Below are 20864 nucleotides of genomic sequence, written 5' to 3' on the forward strand. Positions count from 1 at the left end.
CTGGGTCATAAAGATCTTTTTTGTATAGTTCTTCTGTGTATTCTTGCCACCTCTTCTTACTATCTTCTGCTTCTGTTAGGTCCATACTGTTTCTGTCCTTTATTGTTCCCATCTCTGCATGAAATTTCTTCCCTTGGTATCTCTAATTTTCTTGAAGAAATCTCTAGTCTTTCCCATTCTATTGTTTTCCTCTATTTCTTTGCATTGATCACTGATGAAGGCTTTATCTTTATCTCTCCTTGCTATTCTTTGGAACTGAGCACTAAGATGGGTATATCTTTCCTTTTCTCCTTTGCCTTTCACTTCTCTTCTTTTCACAGCTATTTGTAAGGCCTCCTTAGACAACCATTTTGCCTTTTTGCATTTCTTTTTCTTGGGGATGGTCTTGATCACTGCCTCCTGTACAATGTCACAAACCTCCATCCATAGTTTTTGAGGCAGTCTGCCTATCAGATCTAATCCCTTGAATCTATTTCTCATTTACACTGTATAATCATAAGGGATTTAATTTTGGTCATACCTGAATGATCTAGTGGTTTTCCCTATTTTCTTCAATTTAACTCTGAATTTTGCAATAAGGAGTTCATGATCTGAGCTACAGGCAGCTCCTGGTCTTGTTTTTGCTGACTGTATAGAGCTTCTCCATCTTCAGCTGCAAAGAAATCCTTTAAGGATTAACAATAATAATAATGTATTTATAGTGCCTAGGACAGTGCCTGGACTCATCATAATATAAATATATACAAACTGTTTGCTATTACAAAGCTCAAGTCCTTTAAACTGTAAGACTAAACATGGGCCAGAGAGATTGATACATTAAATTGGTAGATTATACATAAACACACTGAAACATTAGAAAACTAATATAGTACAGTGGGTGAGAATCTAATTGCCAGTGCAGGGGACATGGGTTCGATCTGTAGCCTGGGAAGATTCCACAGGCTGCAGAGCAACCAATCCTGTGTACCACAACTGCAATCTCATGCTCTAGAGCCCTCGAACCGCAACTACTTAAGTCTATATATCTAGAGCCTGTGCTCTGCAACAAGAGAAGCCACCAAAATGGGAAGCCCATGCACCACAACCAAGAGCAGCCCCTGCTCGCCACAACCAGAGAAAGCCAGCGCATAGCGACAAAGACCCAGTGCAAGCAAATAAAAAAATAAACATTTAAAAATTGTGAGAAAACAGTTATTATATAGCACCCCAGTAGCACTTGACATCAGTTTATTACAATATAATGTACTTACAGATGTCATAATGAACCTGCATCATATGATAAAGCTTCAAATCAGTGCTCATGGATTATGACAGCAGGAAATGTGTAAATTATTTGAAAAATTCCCATCAGAAATTATTAAATTAAAAAAAAAGTCAGATATTTAAATGTCACATATCAATTATTTTGAAAATTCATTTATGTAAAATCGATGGCCCATTACAGGTAAATGAGTTGTTTGCTTTTTAAAAAAGAAAGGATTTCAAAACATAATCAAATCAGCATTCTTAAAATTATATGTCAGGGAACTGTCATTCATTCAGGGAACTGTCATAACTTGCAAAGCATGGTTTATTACAAAAGGAATTGTATTTATTGAGATTTCATTTTCTTTTGAAACTTGTTTTAGCAGTATTTGTAAATATGCCTTGTATATTCAAAATAACTGTTAGACATCAGTGTTTTATGTAGATACAGTAATGATTATGTAACCATTTAATAAATATGTCAAGAAATATGGAACATAAATTTTCTCAGACTAGTTTAAACTATCTATATATGATCATTCAATTTATAATAAACTTTTTATAAAAGTCTTTTTGGATATCAACAAACAAGCTCATGAAAATATAAGAAAGTATCTCTTTAAAGTATCTTAAAAATCTGTTCTTCTGGGATTTGGCAAGCTGTGATTACACTTTTCAAGATGTTACAGAGTTCTACTGTAACTACGTCTTCCTTCATTCCATTCCTCTCGTCTATACTGATAGGAGAAAACTAGCTATTACCTAAGATGTTTGATCTTACAGAGAGGTCTTTTCTAAGATTCTAAACCTGGGAATATTTGAGCAAAATCAGCTTAGGGCTATAGAAAGAATGACCTCCCTAGATGGTTACCTCTAGATACTTGGCCTAAACTAAAAGAAACTTACATTTGGAAAATGCAACTAGAGAAATGAATCTCAAAATGATAATGCTGAGTGATTCAGGGCTAGACATCATTTTTCATAAGCCTGTATAAGAATCCTTTCCACTCTACCCAGAGTGGGGACTGAGCCTCCGCTTAGATTTGTCCAGTATTCATCAGAAGAATTACACCCACCTAAGCCCTGCCAAAAAGTAAGGGAGAAGTGAAAGCTGGAAAAGACAACTAAAGCAGTAAAATACAGTACACTAAAGGGCTGACGACATTGGTGGGAGAATTAACCTCGGAAAGATAAAAGAGCCATTCCTCACCCACCAAATTGAAGAAAAAAGATTTTCAAGTCAGTGAAAAATAAGTTAAAAGATTACTTACCACCAAGGTGGGTGCTGTCAATAATCCCCAAGCAAAAAACTCCAAAAAGATGACGATAACTGCATGATAAACACTAGGAGAACCTATTCCTTGAGGCTACAAAAACAAGAGTTTTAAAAGTTAATAGTGTACTCCAGAATTACCAACAGTAATGACAACAGTCAACAAATATCTATGGAGAACATACATGCAATAAGTACTCTGCCAAACATCTGGACGCTCACTGTCCCTGTCCTCAAGATGATGGAGGCAGACAAAGAAACAAATAAATACATTATATAAACACCATGTGCAATGGGAACAGGAAGTCCAGGGTGGGGATGGGAATGTCAGAACGCCAGGAGGAAGGCTGAAAGGATGGAAAGGAGGTAGGTGAGGAGTAGGAGAGGGCAGGAAGACAGCAGAAGTCAAGGAAGCTTCTTGTGCAATGGTGGTAATGCGTGAGAGCAGGAGACATCACAGGACTCGACCATTCAGTACACCCAGAGAACGGGCTGCGTGCTCAGAGTACTGAGAGACGAGCTAGAGGTACACAGGGCTAACTTCCAGGCTAAGGAGTCTGCTCAGTTCTGAAGGCAATTTACATAACTAAAAGATGTTAAGTAAGGCTCGTGATCAGATGAAAGTTTTAAGAAAATATCATCCAGGCAAAGGTATAACAGATAGATTAAAAAGGGGCAAACCTAAGGAAAGTTATGAGACTACTGCACTGATTCCAAAACATAAATGAATCATGTTGCAAGAATCATAACATGGTTCAAAAGCAGAAAAGTTCTGAGCAGTATGTGAGAAATCTGGGGTTTGATACACACAAGACAATACAAAATCAACTTTACATTTCAGTTCAGCTCAGTTGCTCAGTCATGTCCAATTCTTCGACCCCATGAAGTGCAGCACGCCAGGCTTCCCTGTCCATCACAAACTCCTAGAGCTTGCTCAAACTCATGTCCATCGAGTCAGTGATGTCACACAACCTTCTCATCCTCTGTCGTCCCCTTCTCCTGCCTTCAATCTTTCCCAGAATCAGGGAGGGTCATTTCCAATGGGTCAGTTCTTCGCATCAGATGCCCAAAGTATTGGAGCTTCAGCTTTAGCATCAGTCCTAATGAATATACAAGACTGATTTCCTTTAGGATTGACTGCTCTGATCTCCTTGCAGTCCAAGGGACTCTGTCCAACACCACAGTTCAAAAGCATCAAATCTTCAGTGCTCAGCTTTCTTTATGGTCCAACTCTCACATCCGTACATGCCTACTGGAAAAACCAGAGCTTTGACTAGATGGACCTTTGTTGACAAAGTAATACGTCTCTGCTTTTTAATATGCTGTCTAGACTAGTCACAGCTTTTCTTCCAAGGAGCAAGTGTCTTTTAAGTTCATGGCTGCAGTCACCATCTGCAGTGATTTTGGAGCCCAAGAGAATAAAGTCTGTCACTGTTTCCATTGTTTCCCTATCTATTTGCCATGAAGTGATGGGACCGGATGCCATGATCTTAGCCTTTTCAACGTTGAGTTTCAAGCCAGCTTTTTCACTCTCCTCCTTCACTTTCATCAAGAGGATCTTTCGTTCCTCTTCCCTTTCTGCCTTAAGGGTGGTATCATCTGCATATCTGAGGTTATTGATATTTCTCCCGGCAATCTTGATTCCAGCTTGTGCTTCATCCAGTTCGGCATTCTGCATGATGTACTCTGCATATAAGTTAAACGAGTAGGTTGACAATGTACAGCCTTGATGGACTTCTTTCCCAATCTGGAACCAGTCCGCTGTTCCATGTCCGGTTCTAACTGTTGTTTCTTGACCTGCATACAGACTTCTCAGGAGGCAGGTAAGGTGGTCTGGTACTCCCATCTCTTTAAGAACTTTCCACAGTTTGTTGTGATCCACATAGTCAAAGGCTTTGGTGTAGTCAATAAAGCAGAAGTAGATGTTTTCCTGGAACTCTCTTGCTTTTTCGATGATCCAATGGGTGTTGGCAATTTGATTTCCGGTTTCTCTGCCTTTTTTAATCCAGCTTGAACATCTGGAAGTTCTCGGTTCACATCCTTTTGAAGCCTCGCTTGGAGAATTTTGAGCATTATTTTGTAGCGTGTGAGATGAGTGCAATTGTACAGGAGTTTGAACATTCTTTGGCATTGCCTTTCTTTAGGATTAGAATGAAAACTGACCTTTTCCAGTCCTGTGACCATTGCTGAGTTTTCCAAATATGCTGGCATATTGAATGCAGCACTTTCACAGCATCATCTTTAAGATTTGAAATAAATCAGTTGGAATTCCATCACCTCCACTAGCTTTGTTTGTAGTGCTGCTTCCTAAGGCCCACTTGACTTCGCACTCCAGGATGTCTGGCTCTAGGTGAGTGATCACACCATCATGGTTATCTCGATCATAAAGATCTTTTTTGTACAGTTCTTCTGTGTATTCTTGCCACGTCTTCTTACTATCTTCTGCTTCTGTTAGGTCTATACAGTTTTTGCCCTTTATTGTGTCCATCTTTGCATGAAATGTTGCCTTGGTATCTCTAATTTTCTTGAAGAAATCTCTAGTCTTTCCCATTCTATTGTTTTCCTCTATTTCTTTGTACTGATCACTGATGAAGGCTTTCTTCTCTCTCCTTGTTATTCTTTGGAGCTCTGCATTCAGATGGGTATATCTTTCCTTTTCTCCTTTGCCTTTTGCTTCTGCTAGCAGTATCTTACACTGCTGCTTAGAGGTATCTTAAGGATTACTTCAGGGCTTCCCTGGTGGCTCAGTGGTAAAGAATCTGCCTGTCAATGCAGGAGAAAACAGTTTGATCCCTGATCTTGGAGGATCCCACATGCTGTGAAGCAGCTAAGCCCATGTGCCTCAAATACTGAGTGTGTGCTCTGGAGCCTAGGAGTCACAGCTGCTGAAGCCTGCAGGCCCTAAAGCCTGTGCTTCACAACAAGAAAAGCTACTTCAATGAGAAACCTGTCAACTGCAACTAGAGAGTAGGCCCTGCTCACAGCAACTAGAGTAAAGCTTGCACAGCAACTAAGACTCAGCACAGCCAAAAATAAAGAAATAAATTATATTTAAAAAATTACTTCAGTTGTTGGATTTTGTATTTCTAAAGGCAATATTAAACTGACAGAAAAGCAAACGATCTGTAACATTAACTCGGTCTCCACTGACAAGTTTGTGTAACAGAAAAACAAGTTTAATCAATACATATAACAATATCATACTTAAGTTTTAAAAATATATTTGTTACAGGAAACACTGACTGACACCAGCCACCCTGGCCAGGCAAGATAGCAGTCACTTACATAAGTTGTCTTAACAAAGAGGTCCTGGTAAGGAATGCAAACTAACAAGCTATCACCAATCAAAAGAATTTGCAAAAAGTCAAAAGAAGAGAGGAGACACCAGCCCTTGTATCCTACCAACCTGCAAGTCCCTCTCACTAGAATCCACCTTGGCTGAGCAATGCATGCACCACCAGCAAGGACCTGAGTCAGAATGACTGGCCAGAGATGACCTGAAAACAAAGCCCATCACCATAACAACCCAAGACTAAGAGCCAGGTGGCAAAACAATTTTCTTGGGTTCTCAGACCCTGCTGGTCTCTGCCTAGGCACCCCTTCCCAATAAAGTCTCTTGCTTTGTTACCATGTGTGTCTCCTCAGACAATTCGTTTCCAGTGTTAGACAAGAACATACACTCTTGGACCCTGGAAGGGGTCCCTCTTCCTGTAACATATTCAACATACTCAGTCTTATGTGCAAAATAGTAACACTGTTTGGATTTCTCTGTACACTAAAAATGGTGCTACATCATTTTAAAAAAGTAGATGTCTCTCCCAACCTGCAGAATTTAGGTACCTGGAAACTCTCTTAGTAGAACATGCGGCTGAGGAATTAGATTCAACAGAGGTGGGGTGGGAGTTGGGAGACATAAGAGTTGAAGGACCATGACGAGGAATGAGTTTGTACAAGACTCATTCAACAAACACAGAGTACCAACGGTGCTAGAAGTAAAACACACTCCCTGATCTCAAGGAGTTCAGTCTAGAGAGGAAGAAATCTCATTATAATCATCTGCTTATACAAGACTGCAATAAAAGAGATATTAATTCATACAAGTTAGGAACCAAGAAAAGGTTATTGCAAGACAATGAAGTAGTGTGGACAATTACATTAGAGAAAAAAAAACCAGATGAAGTAAACAACAGCCATGGCGGTTAAAGGTAAAGGGAAGACAGAAGAGATGGCTCTACCCTTTGTTAAGGAGTTTCTTATCTTCTCTCTAGAGATACAGGAAAACCACTTAAGAGTTCTAAGCAAGAGAATTGTGCGATGAGACCTGCATTTTTCAATACATCATGGTGATTTTCTAAAGGATGTAACTGAACAGCAAACTGCATACAGAAGCAAGCTATTTGAATCAGTTCACACAAGAGATGACTAAGGCATGAAATAGGGGTGTGGCATGGACGCTGGAGGGGAGGAAATGGATATGAGAATTCAGGATTTGAAACTGAAAGAATTTCACAAATGTGGGAGGGAGAGTCAAGACGACTTTCCAGTTTTTTAGTCTGGTTGTCTACTAGTGGAGGCTGGTAGCTTCCTAGCTTGTCTTCCCCTAGAATGCTCAAAATTACTTCAGATTCTATATAAGACATAGCCCTTGTACTTAAAACATTTCTATTGTCCTTTGAGGGCTGATTGAAACAATTAGTCATTAGCAAATATGATGTTTGAAACCACCAGAGTGGGTGATATAAAGTGTGAAAAGACAGGTGGACTAGCTTAGTCAAGAATCACCAAGTACAGGGGTTAGGGGCATCGGGCCTCATACAGTCAGAAATCCATGTATAAATTTACAGCCAGCCCTCTGTATCTAAGCTCTCCCATCTGCAGATTCAACCAACTGCAGACCATGTAGTATGTATTTATTGAAAAAAAAATCCATATATAATTGGGCCCATGCAGTTCAAACCCACATTCATGGGTCTACTACTGTATTGGGCAGAGGAAAAGGAACTCATGAAAATAAAGAAGGAGCCATCAGAGAAACATCAGGAGAATCAAGAGAATACAGTGTCACAAGTGACAAAGGAGCAGTTTTAGGAAGGAAAGAATAATGCCCAGTACCAAACAGAGCAAGTATAGTAAGACAAGGTTAGGAAAAAAGTCCGTAGGATTTCATAAGCTCAAAACTAGTTTTGTTCATCATCACATATATTCAATACCTATTAGAATAGGCCCTTCTCAGGGCCTTTAACACACTAATGCATATTATGAATCTTCAGAAAGCTACAGTATGCACTGTTTTCCAAATTTGACCATGAAATCCTTCTGTCATATAAGAGATGGTATCTCAAGAACACCTGAGTTTCTTAGAAAACTGTCTGGGAAATGCTAAGAAAAAGTAAGATGATAATTACATGACAATGTGTATAAATATACACATAGAGCCAAAAGCCTAGAAGAAAATAAGTGTGTTAAAAGTGGCTGCTTCAGTGAAGAATACTTAATCACTTAAGGACAGTGCTGGGAAAACTTATGAGAGAAATAAGACAGAGGTAGTGGGGATGGAGCAAATTGTATAGGTACAAAAAATATTTAAGAGATAATATAAGGCCTCAGTTTGCAGATGACTAGATGTAGCAGAGGAGGGTAGAGAATATTGAAGATGAAAAGATTTCAGTTTCTGCCTGGTCAGTTGGACAGTGAGGAAAGGGTAAAGAATAAAAGATCAATTCCTTTTAGGCATACCAATTTGAGAAAAACATGGACAGCATTAGCTGAATTTAAAGGAAACAAAGTAAGATGCGAGAAACAGCAAAAGATTAATATCTTAACTAGGTAAAGCATTCATGAAAACCAATACAAAAGCACTTAAGACCCTATAAAAATATAAAGAATAAACAATTTATAAAACAGCACATAAAATTCTATCATGGAAATAACCATTCAGAAAAAGTTTCACCATAAAGATGTTCACAGCAGCATCACTTACAGTAGGAATATATAAATCTAAATGTTCAATCTAATTACACATCCTATAATCAAATCATGGTATATAAATCATAGAATAATATGCAGCCAAAAACTGTTTATGGATAATCTATAATGACATGTAAACGTGTTTATGACAATGTTAAATTAAAAAAAATCAAAGCAGGATATAAAATTGTGTATGTAGAATAATTTCAACTATGAAAAACAAAACAAAAACCTCAACGTTAATAGTGTTTATATTAGGTAGTGATTTTAAGTGACATGAAATTATTTATTATATTGTTCTGAGTTTTCTAAATCTTTTTAATAGGCATGATTGTACTTTAAATAAGAGGAAAATGTTTTATTTATCTAAGAGAAAAACTACTGTGTAAAACTAGAATGGAAAAAGATAGGTAGTTGCATATGCTTGGCCCTCCGAAGCCATTCTCTCATATGTCCCCAGAGGTGGGAGAGAAAAGTGTATGTGGGTGTATGTGTAAGATGGTATGGAAAAAACTGTAGAAACTTCTTGGTTAATCCAATATTTTAAAGCAGGGTGGGGGGAGAGATAGTTCCCTGCCCCAAGGGACTGGTAATTTTGAGAGTTGTTATTATATACATATCTATCTATCCTGTTTTAAATAAATTCAAAAGTAATATAAGATCTTAATAAAATTGACGAATTTTTAAAATATTTTACTAGTCTGGAATTACAGAAAGTTTGAGGTAGGACTTTTGACATAAGGCTGGTAGGTTTAATGGAATAGCAATCCATAATCAAATTCCAGGACAATTTGGAAAGAATACAAGGGTCATGGCCTGAGGAGAAAGACCAGGGGAAGAGGGTTAACAGACAGGTTAGGGGGCAAATATCTGACCAGTGTTTACAGCATCAAGAGTACAAGGTTCAGCACAATGAGATCATATCAACAGATGATATTTAAGGATTATTGAAAGAATTAAAGAGGTACAATGTGAAAAATTCTGAAGGAGACAAATTTGAACATAAACTAACACATACCCAACCCCCCAAATGCCAAGATATTCCACCTAAAAACATAATAATTACTGTATCAAAAGTCCATTCAGCTGAGTAACTTCTTTCTTATGGAGGCATGAGACATGGTTCCATGGCAGTCACCTCTAACTTCAACTCAGAAGTCAGCGGACAAACCCCTTTAACCCTGAATCCACTCTCCAATTTAATTCCCATTTCCCAAAGCATACTTTCCATTGGTAATGTATTTTGTTTCATCACCTAGGCTTTTGGCTAAGCCTTTAAAAAATCTACTTATTCTTCTATCCTTTAACACTTGATAACTTTTACAGTTGGATTTCGCTCTGTAAAGTATCTGTTTCATTTTATTTAACCTAAACTTTACCTTTCTCATGCTCATGCTCTCTGAGGCAGGCCCTATGCTTTATTCTTCTACAATCTAGAGCATGCAATACATGTACAGCACAAAAGTGCTTAGTAAGTGTCTGTAGAAATGAAATGAATTACTCTGTAAGTCTCCTCTACCTATTACTTTAGGCATTCAGTATATGGTTACTGTATTTAAACATTGTTAAAAGGGCAATATATCCATTAATTAAATTTGCAACTTCTCCCCATCCTCTATCCTCTGATGGGGCTTCCAGGTGGCAGAGTGGTAAAGAATCCGCTTGCCAATGCAGGAGATGCCAGAGACGTGGGTTGGATCCCTGGGATGAGAAGATCCCCTGAAGGAGGGCATGGCCACCCACTCCAGTATTCTTGCCTGAAGAATCCCATGAACAGAGGAGCCTGGAGTACAGCCCATGGGGTCACACAGAGTCGGACATGACTGAGTGACTGAGCGGGCACACACACACATCCTCTGATACCCACTGCTCACTACTGTATCATCTCTCACATGGGTTTACTGTACATACACCTGAGATTAAAATAATAAAAATCACTGAAGACTTATAATGATTGACATTCACAGTCTTATTTACCCTTCCTAACCTTTCCAGTTACATATTACTACCTCCATTTTAGAGTCCAATATAGCAAGTAAGAGATGGAGCAGTCAATCCAGGCAACTGCAGAGCCCAAGTCTGGAGCTACACTGGTTTCAGTGGTTACACTGCATATATTATTATCACAGACTGTTACTCACTTAGAAGTAGGGATCCAATCTTAACCATTTTAGTATCTCTCTGCATAGCCCAATGTCTAAGATGGAAAGGGTATTTCATGCTTATGGATTAGATAACCCTTATCAAGAGAGTCATTAAGCTATCAGATGACTTAAGTAAGTCACTTTACCTCTCTTAGCAATTAGGTGTAAACTATTAATTTCCTACCTAAATCCTCATCTAATTCTCAAATTCCAAGTCTATAATTGCCGAATAAATATGAGTTTATGAATCCAGCAGTTGTTATGGAGAATATTGACTGTAATAACTTATGTTACATTCCTATCAATGAATCAGGGACTTATACAGGTTTTTGGCCAGGAGAAAGAAGTAAATCCACTAGTAACTGGGCATTATAATCCTACTTGTTAAATGGATGTTACCATGTGAGAAAAGCATAAGAATAAGTGAAACTGAGGCTTTTTTTTCAAAACAACGGCCTAGACTTTTTAAAAAAAAAAATTGATATTTTTTAAGCTTAAAGGAGAAGGCAATGGCACCCTACTCCAGTACTCTTGCCTAAAAATCCCATGGACGGAGGAGCTTGGTAGGCTAGTCCATGGGGTCGCTAAGAGTCGGACACGACTGTGTGACTTCACTTTCACTTTTCCCTTTCATGCACTGGAGAAGGCAATGGCAACCCACTCCAGTGTTCTTGCCTGGAGAATCCCGGGGACGGCGGAGCCTGGTGGGCTGCCGTCTATGGGGTCGCACAGAGTCGGACACGACTGAAGCGACTTAGCAGCAGCAGCAAGCTTAAAAACCAAACAAAAAGCTATTCTAGACAGAAGATACATGGCAACTAAACATAATAATCCTACATCCAAAAAAAGACTATAAAGTAGTTATTAGGATTACTGGGGAAATGTGACTATGGACTATATACTACCCAAGAGTATTTTATCAATGTTAAATTTCTGAACGTGGTGATTATATTGTAGTTATGTAGTTCAGTTCAGTTGCTCAGTCGTGTCCAACTCTTTGTGACCCCATGGACTACAGCACGCCAGGCCTCCCTGTCCATCACCAACTCCCGGAGTTTACTCAACTCACGTCCATTGAGTCGGTGATGCCATCCAACCATCTCATTCTCTGTCATCCCCTTCTCCTCCCACCTTCAATCTTTGCCATCATCAGGGTCTTTTCAAATGAGTCAGTTCTTTGCATCAGGTGGGCAAAGTATTGGGGTTTCAGCTTCAGTATCAGTCTTTCCAATTAATATTCAGGACTGGTTTCCTTTAGGATGGCCTGGTTGGATCTCCTTGTGGTCCACGGGACTCTCAAGAGTCTTCTCCAACACCACAGTTCAAAGGCATCAATTCTTCGGCGCTCAGCTTTCTTTATAGTCCAACTCTCATGTCCATACATGACTACTGGAAAAAAATCCTTATTCTTAGGTGATACTTTTAGGGATAAAGTATCATGATGTCTACCACTAATTCAAATGGTTCAGAAAAAAAAAAAAATGAAAAAAACATGCATAGAGAAAGGAAAAACAAATGCAGCAAAATGTGAACAACTGTTGAACCATAAATCTCTGGGATAGCCAAATAAATATTCATTATGTTATTTTTGCAACTTTTCTGTAGTTTTGAAAATTCTCAAAATAAAAGTTGGAAAAATATAAAAAAATGACAAAAACCAAAATAAAGGATGAAGAAGAATAATTTTGAACTTAAAATTTAATACTGAGAAGCTACTAATCTAGAATGAGGAAGATGGGAATTTCCTGGAGAACCAATAGTTACAATACCGTGCTTCCACTGCAGAGGGCATGGGTGTGATCCCTGGTTGGGGAACTAAGATCCTGCATGCCTTGCAGTGTGGCCAAAACAACAAACAAACAAACAAACAATAATGAGGATAAAACAAATCTTCAGAAAGAAATGCTGAATTTTCACTGGACAAAACATAACTAAGTTGACTAAAATAATTTAATGTAAAAGTCTTGTGTGTACACATACACACAAAAATGCTTCATCACAGACATCCAGGACCTGGAACTTTTCATGCAAGAATACTAAAAAAAAAAAAATCCCTAAAGAGAATACTGTAACTGTAAAGCTGCTCTCATAGGATCCTGAAACATTATGGAATAACTGGAGTAAATAAGACTTCACTGCCATGGACGGAGGAGCCTGGTAGGCTGCAGTCCATAGGGTCGCTAAGAGTCGGACACGACTGAGCGGCTTCACTTTCACTTTTCACTTTCATGCATTGGAGAAGGAAATGGCAACCCACTCCAGTGTTCTTGCCTGGAAAATCCCATGGACAGAGGAGCCTGGTGGGCTGCCATCTGTGGGGTTGCACAGAGTTGGACACGACTGAAGCGACTTAGCAGCAGCAGCGGCTAGTATTTGGTATCATGTAGTGTGTGTTTTCTTATTTTCTGTGACTTTAATCAGGCAAGGTAAGTTTCACATTTGTCACAAAAAGAAAACTGATCCTTAATTTCCTCAAAGTATGAATTGTTATAAACATGTAAAGATACTATCATACTAATTAAAGGCCTTCTCAGGTGGTGCTAGTGGTAAAGAACCCTTCTGCCAATGCAGGAGACAGAAAAGACGTGGGTTTGATCGATCCCTAGGTCAAGAAGATTCCCTGGAGGAGGGCCTGGCAACCCACTCCAGTTTTCTTGCCTGGAGAATCCCATGGACAGAGAAGCCTGGCAGGCTACAGTTTATAGGGTTGCAAAGAGTCAGACACGACTGAAGTGACTTGGCAAGCATGCATACTAATTAAGTCACTTTGGCTTAATCTGCAGTGAGACTTTAAAATTACTTACTGACATGTTACAGATCAATTTTAAAGAGCTATTCAATATTTGTATATTATCAGAGAAGTGAAGAAGTATGGGTTAGACTGCTCCTAAATAGAATGAAATACACTTATAAATATTGAACAAGAGTATAGTCAGATCAAGTTTTACTCTTAAAAAAATTTAAAAAGATCTACAGCTTAAGATTGTTATTGCTATATGATTTTTATTTTTTTGGCCACACCACATGGCACATGGATCTTAGTTCCCCAATTAGGGATCCAATCCACAGCCTTTGTATTGGAAGCACAGAATCTTAACAACTGGACCACCAGAGGAAGTCCCATGATTGTACTGTTTTGAGATAAATTTTGAAAAGATAAGTAACATGACAATCTATTGCAGCACTCTCTAGTGTTAAGAGGAAAATATGTGGCTGGCTGTTAAATCAAGTTAAATCATCACTACATTAAATGCTTATTCTCATGAACACCAAATGGGTTACACAGTTGAAGTAACTACAAACTAAGCTCACTAAAAAGGTAAAATAAAATTAAAAATTAAAAAAACCAAACAAAACACAAAACCATTAACACAAAAATCCAACTGTCACCAATGTCTAGGATAGCGCCGAAGCTCAAGAATGGTCCTAATGTGATCTCCGATTACTCAATTTATATAGCTAAGTGATGAAATATCGATCACCTCTTGCTAAAAAGACTCCCTAAGAAGTATTTCCTGTTGTAGAATTCATAACTGTATTTATACACTATTGAGAAAATAGAGCTATTATTAAGAATAAGCTACTGCGATCTGGCATTGAAAGAGACGAACCCATTTTGGGGATCCTGATATATGTACCCTGGCTGAAATGGTCAACTGTTACTTTAACTGACACTTCCAATTCAAAATAATGCTAACAGACAATTTGAGCTTTTAAATAACTGAAAATTTAAATCATATATACTTGTCAGAGTGATTTTTGAGAAAAGCTATTCTTTTTCCTAAACTTCAACACTTCAACTATAAGTGAATTTCCACAGATGATGTGAAGCAAGTTTTCAAACTATAGTAAGACAAACTGGAAATATAAACAGAGAAAACTGCTTACTCATTTACCCCCAAACATGCTACCCTAAAGCAAGTGTTGACTAACAGAGGTAGACAGGTAAATCATTCATGGTTCTGCCTGCCACAAGCTTGCCATGGACATGTGTACATCCTGATGTTTCTAGGCAAAGGCTAGTAATACCAAAGAACAGGTGCTTTTTGAAAGGCACCATGCCCCTCTTCCTGGCTTGCTTGCACTCTAGGAACCAGTGGCTGCTCTCTGGGGGTTCAGAGAGCTATTCTGCAACTCCTTCAGTCACCCTAGCAGGTGAAGAGTGCAAAGGATCAGAGCTTAGGGCCAGACTTCTGAAATGGTTTTTGACTCCCTATTTATTGTGATTAAAATCAGAGAAATCAGGAATAAAAATCTGGTACTCTGCATCTCTGGGCATATTTGAAATGTCAATTCTACTTTTGTCAGGTACTTCTAATAAATCAATTCACATGTGCTTTGCTTTCTATCTGATCTTTAAAGTCACTTTACCAATTCACTTGTGAAAAAAATCTACATTTTTTCACTTTATCAGAGATGTAGTCTCTGTATTCACAAAACAATAAAAATCAGAATAAAAAACAAGCAAACTTCAAAAATCATAAGGAAAATTCTATCTTTAATAATACAAATAACTCATGTAAATAACTCTGAGGCTCTTAGTCTCTACCAAGAGCACTTATAAACAATCTGGAGGCTCAGTGGTAAAAAGAATCCACCTGCCAATGCAAGAGACACAGGTTCCATCCCTGGGAAATCCCACGGACAGAGGAGCCTGGGGCGGGGGGGGAGGGGTGTACAGTCCATGGGGTTGCAAAGAGTCTGACACAACTTAGTGACTAAACTAACAACAAAACATAGTAATGATTTAACAACAAAACCAGAAGCATTCTAAAATGTCAGAATGCAGTTTTAATTTAGCTCTCCTCAATGGTCTGCAATGAATAAGAGATGTAGCAAAATGTTACATACATTAAAACATAACTAAACACAGTAATCCTATGTGTGCCTGCTCAATCGCTTCAGTAGCGTCCGACTCTTTCGACCTCATGTAGCCCACCAGGCTCCTCTTGTCCATGGCATTCTCCAGCAAGAATACTGGAGTGGGTTGCCATGCCCTCCTCTGAGGGATCTTCCCGACCCAGGAATCGACATCTCCTGCATAGTAGGCAGATTCCTTGTCCACTGAACCACCTGGGAAGCCCAATTCTACGTGTAAATGCTTCCAAAAGCAAATTCACCAATAATGTAAGTTACTTTCATCAGTAAAACTGTATACACCAGATGACCGAAAGTTAAAAGTCACTGTCATAGCCGACTCTTTGCGACCCCATGGACTGTAGCCCCCTCAGGCGCCTCTGTCCGTGGCGATTCTCCAGGTAAAGATACTGGAGGGGGTTGCCATGCCCTCCTCCAGGGGATCTTCCCAATCCAGGATCAAACCCAGGTCTCCCGCATTGCTGGCAGATTCTTTACCAACTGTGCCACCAGGGAAGCCCAGTAAATATTTATTTAATTTAACCCATGAAACTATTCTTTAGTTACTTATGTTGTTTTCATACAAAACAACTGTTCTTAAACTTTCCGGAAGTATGAAACCTTTATGGAATTTCCCTAGAGAGATGTACAAAGAAAATTTTACAAATAACTTCAGGGTGAACAAACCCAAGTTAAGAGCTCCTGATATAGAATCACACCCCCCTCATATAATGTACCTTAATTGCATACTACACAAATAGACAACATATTAGTCAGTCTTACCTAGACTTCAGAGCCAACTGAAATACAATTTCAAGAAAAGAAAAACATTTAGTAACTTATGATTAACCTGGCTGGTTTAGAAAGGTTCACTTCTTCAACTGTTAAAAACTACAACAAATATGTGCTGAGTTTTTGATAAATCATTAACAACTCATTACTAATTTTGCTTTACGAACATTACAACTGGCTGATCAAGCTTAAAAAGATGCCATTTGCAGGGGACAGGGCAAAATAATCTTAACATTGTTGAACACTAGGAAGAAAATGGAAGGGGACCAGGTCAGTACCATCGGCCAGGGATGTGAAACACTGTTCAGAGCCTGTCATGTATGACCATACAGCCTCAGACACCAGGTGTTCATAACAGTAATCTGATCAATTTTAAGTAGAGAAGTAATACAAATGTGATTTTAAAACAATTTTTATGACTATAATAATTATATGTATTTTCACTTATGGCTAGAGTAGATTAAAATACAAACTGTAAAAAAATTACCCTGGCACTTCAAGAAACAGAAATATCCCCTGATTATATATAGGAATAAATAAAATTACACTAAAAAATGACCTTTAGAATGTGCTACTCAACTCATTTTTAAAAATCACTCTAAATGTGTTTTTATCACTTTAAATTCACACAGTAGGCCCTGTGGGATTAAAAGACGCATAAACAAAGTCCCTATTCTAAAGAGGTGTCCAGTGCTCTGAGAATGCAAAGTGCAGCATAAGGGTACAAAAATGATGAATGATAATACCCCCATGCGCACATCCCTCAAAAGAAGCGTTCATTTATTCTCTATGCCCTCTTAAAAACCTACTGCTGGCGTAAAAATTGTGTTTTGTGTCCAAAAGCAAACTATAAATTCACAACTTTAATAAATACCAAGATTAAAAAAACCAAAAGCTGTTCCAAATCTCACAAGATTTAATTGCTATAAAGTGAGTTAAAAAAAACTTGAGAGGTAACAAAACAGAACTTTACAAGGAAGGAGGTGTGCTTCCTGAACACAGCTTCTTTATCTTTTAGAAAGAATATTAATCTTAAATATTAATTGCTTTTACAAAATACAATTATTTGCTGCTTCTATTTTATTGATTGTATGAACAAATTAAAACATTAAGTCCTTATGACTGGTAAAGGCACCAGTGTTTTTTCAAGCCATCTCTCTCCCCACAATGAAGTTCTAACCAAGTTCGCCGTGACAATTCATAACTGATTTAATCAAATGTTTTTAATGTTTAATTAAAACATGAGCTCTGAGGACTTGAATTTCAAAGGTTTTCACTAAATGTCAAAGCTACGACATCTATAGATTTGACAGTTACTAAAGGTATACAGACTTCCCTCGTGGCTCAGAGGGTAAAGCGTCTGCCTACAATGCGGGAGACCCAGGTTCGATCCCTGAATCAGGAAGATCCCTTAGAGTGACAACCCACTCCAGTACTCTTGCCTGGAAAATCCCATGGACGGAGGAGCCTGGTAGGCTATAACCCATAAGGTCACAAAGAGTCGGAGACGACTCAGCGACTTCACTTTCACTTTCAAAGGTGAAATTGCTACATATGTCCCAAGCTTTCTGAATTTTAGCATACTGACTGGGCCATATTCTGAAATGTCCAAACCAAGTTGTCACTGATTTCAAATTAACTTAGCAAATCCTCAGTGGTGGCCTAATTTACACATTCAGCACTGTGCTAGCAATGGAGGGCTCCAAACAAACATGGAATAAAAGGAACCATTCCTGCACATTTCTCGAAAAAGTGAAATGACTTTCACTTTTGTATTCTACTAAAGAACTTGATATCAAAGAATGCAGCAAAGACCAGAGAGGAGCAACGAAGAATTTTCAGCATTAAAAAAAAAAAAAAAAAAAGGTGAGTTATTTTCAATTAAAAGGCCTACCTCCCCTGCCGGTTAACCACAGCACAATGCCTAAAGTTGATTCTGATGACACTATTTCTAAAAAGCAAAAAAAATTTTCTCGTCCTCAATCTGTCTTCCTAATTAATGTCTTCTAACCCTCAGGCCATGACCAACTCTATCGAGTATTCTTGTTCTAAAATACACCAGGTGATTTTAAAACAATAGGGTGGTGACTCTTTGAAAACTACAGACTGAAGTCTAGGCCCCGGGTGTCCTCCGTCACAGTCCCGACGGCGGGCGGCGAGGAGCAGAGCCCACCTTAGGACACTGTTTACCGCACTGGACGCAGCCGCGAGCAGGAGCACTGACCCCAAACGGCGTGGAGAAAGGGGGCGAGCGCACTACGGGGCCCCAGCGGGGTCGCCGCGCCAGATGCCACCCCGGGAGCAGCATACGGGAGGGCAGGGGACGCTGCCGGCCGCTTCCAGAGCCCGGCCACCGCCTCGCGGGGCCTGGACGGCGCTGACGATGCTGCGGAGGCGAGGGGCGCGGCGGACGGCGGAGCCCGGCGTCGATTCCTGCCCGCGGCGGCGGCGCGCGTGGGCTCGAGGTCGCAGGGCCTCCAGCAGTGGCTGGAGGGCAGGGCGGCAGGTGCGGGAGAGGCGGGAGCCTTCTCCATCCGGGAGGATGTGCCCCAGAGGCCGCAGGCCGGGGCGAGAGAGGAAAGAGCCGGGAGTCCGAGACACCGGCCCCGCGGGAGGGGTAGGGGCAGTCAGGGACGACTGCAGGCGGCCGCGTCGGGAGCAGAAAGAGATTCGGCCCGACACTCCCCGGCTCGGTACCCCAGCTCACCGTGCCTCCGTCCTTAATGATGATCTTTTTGGCCAGCATGATACTGCGGTTCGCGGCCCTTTTCTTCTTCTTCCCCTGGGTCATTTTACCATCCTCGATTCCTGGCGCTGCTGCAGCCACTCCCGGGGCGGCCTGCCCCAGCGGCGAGTGCCGTCCCGGTACTACTGCCCGGCCGAGCCGCTCGGGGCACCCGCCGCCATCTTGAGGGCCCGGCCTGCCTCCGGCGGCGCGTCACATCGTGCGATCGGCCGACGAGTGCGCCCCGCCCCGCCCACGTGACGCGCCCCGCCCGCTCCGCCGCCGGGTGGTCGGCGCTGGGAGGGAAGCCGGGAGGAAAGCGGGCGGCGTGCGGAAGGGGCCACCTGCGGGCGGGCTGCCTGTGAAGGAAGCCCTATGCCCTTCACTCGTTCAGTCCTCACCGCAGCCCTGGGCGCTGGGGGCCGTGATGGAGCCCTTAACTGAGGGAGAATTCTAAGTTTCTGAACTTACATGCTCGAGGAAATACAGCTGATACACAGTTATACTGGAATTTCAACCAGGCCTCCTCAGCTATGAGGGCTAACTCCCGCTGTGTTCTGACCAACACTGGAACCGAAGGAGGCGTTGAAATAGTTTTCCATAAATCGTGGGTAACTGGAAGAGTGGCGATAAAATGAGTTTTCATTTGGGTGGCACAGGCGGCGGCTGAGGGATGCCAGGAGCTCTACTGAAGCAAGCCTGTTTCCAACAGCACCCTGGCCCCAGAAGGGACTTTTTCTTTATTCCCTGCCAGTAAAAACTGATAGAACCTAGGAAGGAGAAGGGGACGACAGAGAATGAGATGGTTGGATGGCATCACCGACTCAATGGACATGAGTTTGGGTAAACTCCGGGAGTTGGTGATGGACAGGGAAGCCTGGCGTGCTGCAGTCCATGGGGTCGCAAAGAGTCGGGCACGACTGAGCGACTGAACTGAACTGAGGGCACCCTTTGTAGCCCACTACTTGTTTTACCCAGTTTAAAAATCAATTTAATGGGGAAATTGCGGAAAAGGACAGCTGTCACAAGTGGACTGTGGACTTCAGATTAAAGTATCGCAATGTTAAATTTGATTGTGATGACTGTACTGTGTTACATAAAAGAATATCCTTTTCCTTAAGAAATATACACCGAAGTCTTAAGGAGTCAAGGAATGTGATGCATGCTATGCTGTGTGTGTGTGTGCGTGCTAAGTCGCTTTAGTCGTGTCTGGCTCTTTGAGACACTATGGACTGTAGTCCCCCAGGCTCCTCTGTCCATAGGATTCTCCAGGTAAGAATACTGAGGTGGGCTGTCATGTCTCCAGGGAATCTTCTGGATCCATTGATTGATCCTGGGTCTCTCATGTCTTCTGCACTGGCAGGCAGGTTCTTTACCACTAGTGCCACCTGGGAAGCCCGGTGATGCATGCTAGGTACTCTTAAATAGTTAGGAACTAACATGTATGTATATGTAAGGAGGTATGCGTAGGCGTTTCCTTTACCATTGACTGGCTTGACCTCCTTGCAGTCCAAGGGAATCTCAAGAGTCTTCTCCAACACAACAGTTTCAAAAGCATCAATTCTTCCGTGCTCAACTTTATGGTCCAATTCTCACATCCATACATGACTACTAGAAAAACCATAGCTTTGACTAGACGGACCTTTGTCGGCAAAGTAAGTCATAAAAGACTATGCATCTTCCTGCTAGCTCTCTCTTTTTCATTCACTCAGAACCCAAGTTTAGTGGAAACCAGCTGCCGTGTCCTGAGGACACTTAAGCAGCCTGTAGGCTCATCCTGTTGTCCAGGAACTGAGGCCCCCTATCAACAGATACTTGAGTGAGTCAGTCATCTTGGAGCCAGTCCTCCAGTCCTGATCAA

The 20864-nt window shown here is 40.7% G+C and overlaps 1 protein-coding gene across 4 annotated transcripts in view; it reads right to left on the reverse strand.

The window, feature by feature from the left end:
- The window catches only part of SLC71A1 (solute carrier family 71 member 1), a 48065-nt gene extending 28858 nt beyond the window's left edge, over positions 1-19207 (reverse strand). The window contains exons 1-2 of one of the 4 annotated variants that reach the window (XM_081493222.1): positions 18986-19207; positions 2517-2612 (exon numbers count right to left, since the gene is read on the reverse strand). In XM_081493222.1, the coding sequence (XP_081349348.1) occupies positions 2517-2612; positions 18986-19069 (180 nt within the window). In that variant the 5' untranslated portion in view covers positions 19070-19207. Of the gene's footprint in view, positions 1-2516; positions 2613-18451 lie in introns of all 4 variants that reach the window. The other 3 variants (XM_081493221.1, XM_081493224.1, XM_081493226.1) reach the window with 3 other exon arrangements.
- Positions 19208-20864: the final 1657 nt, after the last annotated feature.

The sequence above is a fragment of the Giraffa tippelskirchi genome, chromosome 5 (genome assembly GCF_054371585.1).
Source record: "Giraffa tippelskirchi isolate mGirTip1 chromosome 5, T2T-mGirTip1v1.2.pri, whole genome shotgun sequence".
Taxonomy (NCBI): Eukaryota; Metazoa; Chordata; class Mammalia; order Artiodactyla; family Giraffidae; genus Giraffa; species Giraffa tippelskirchi.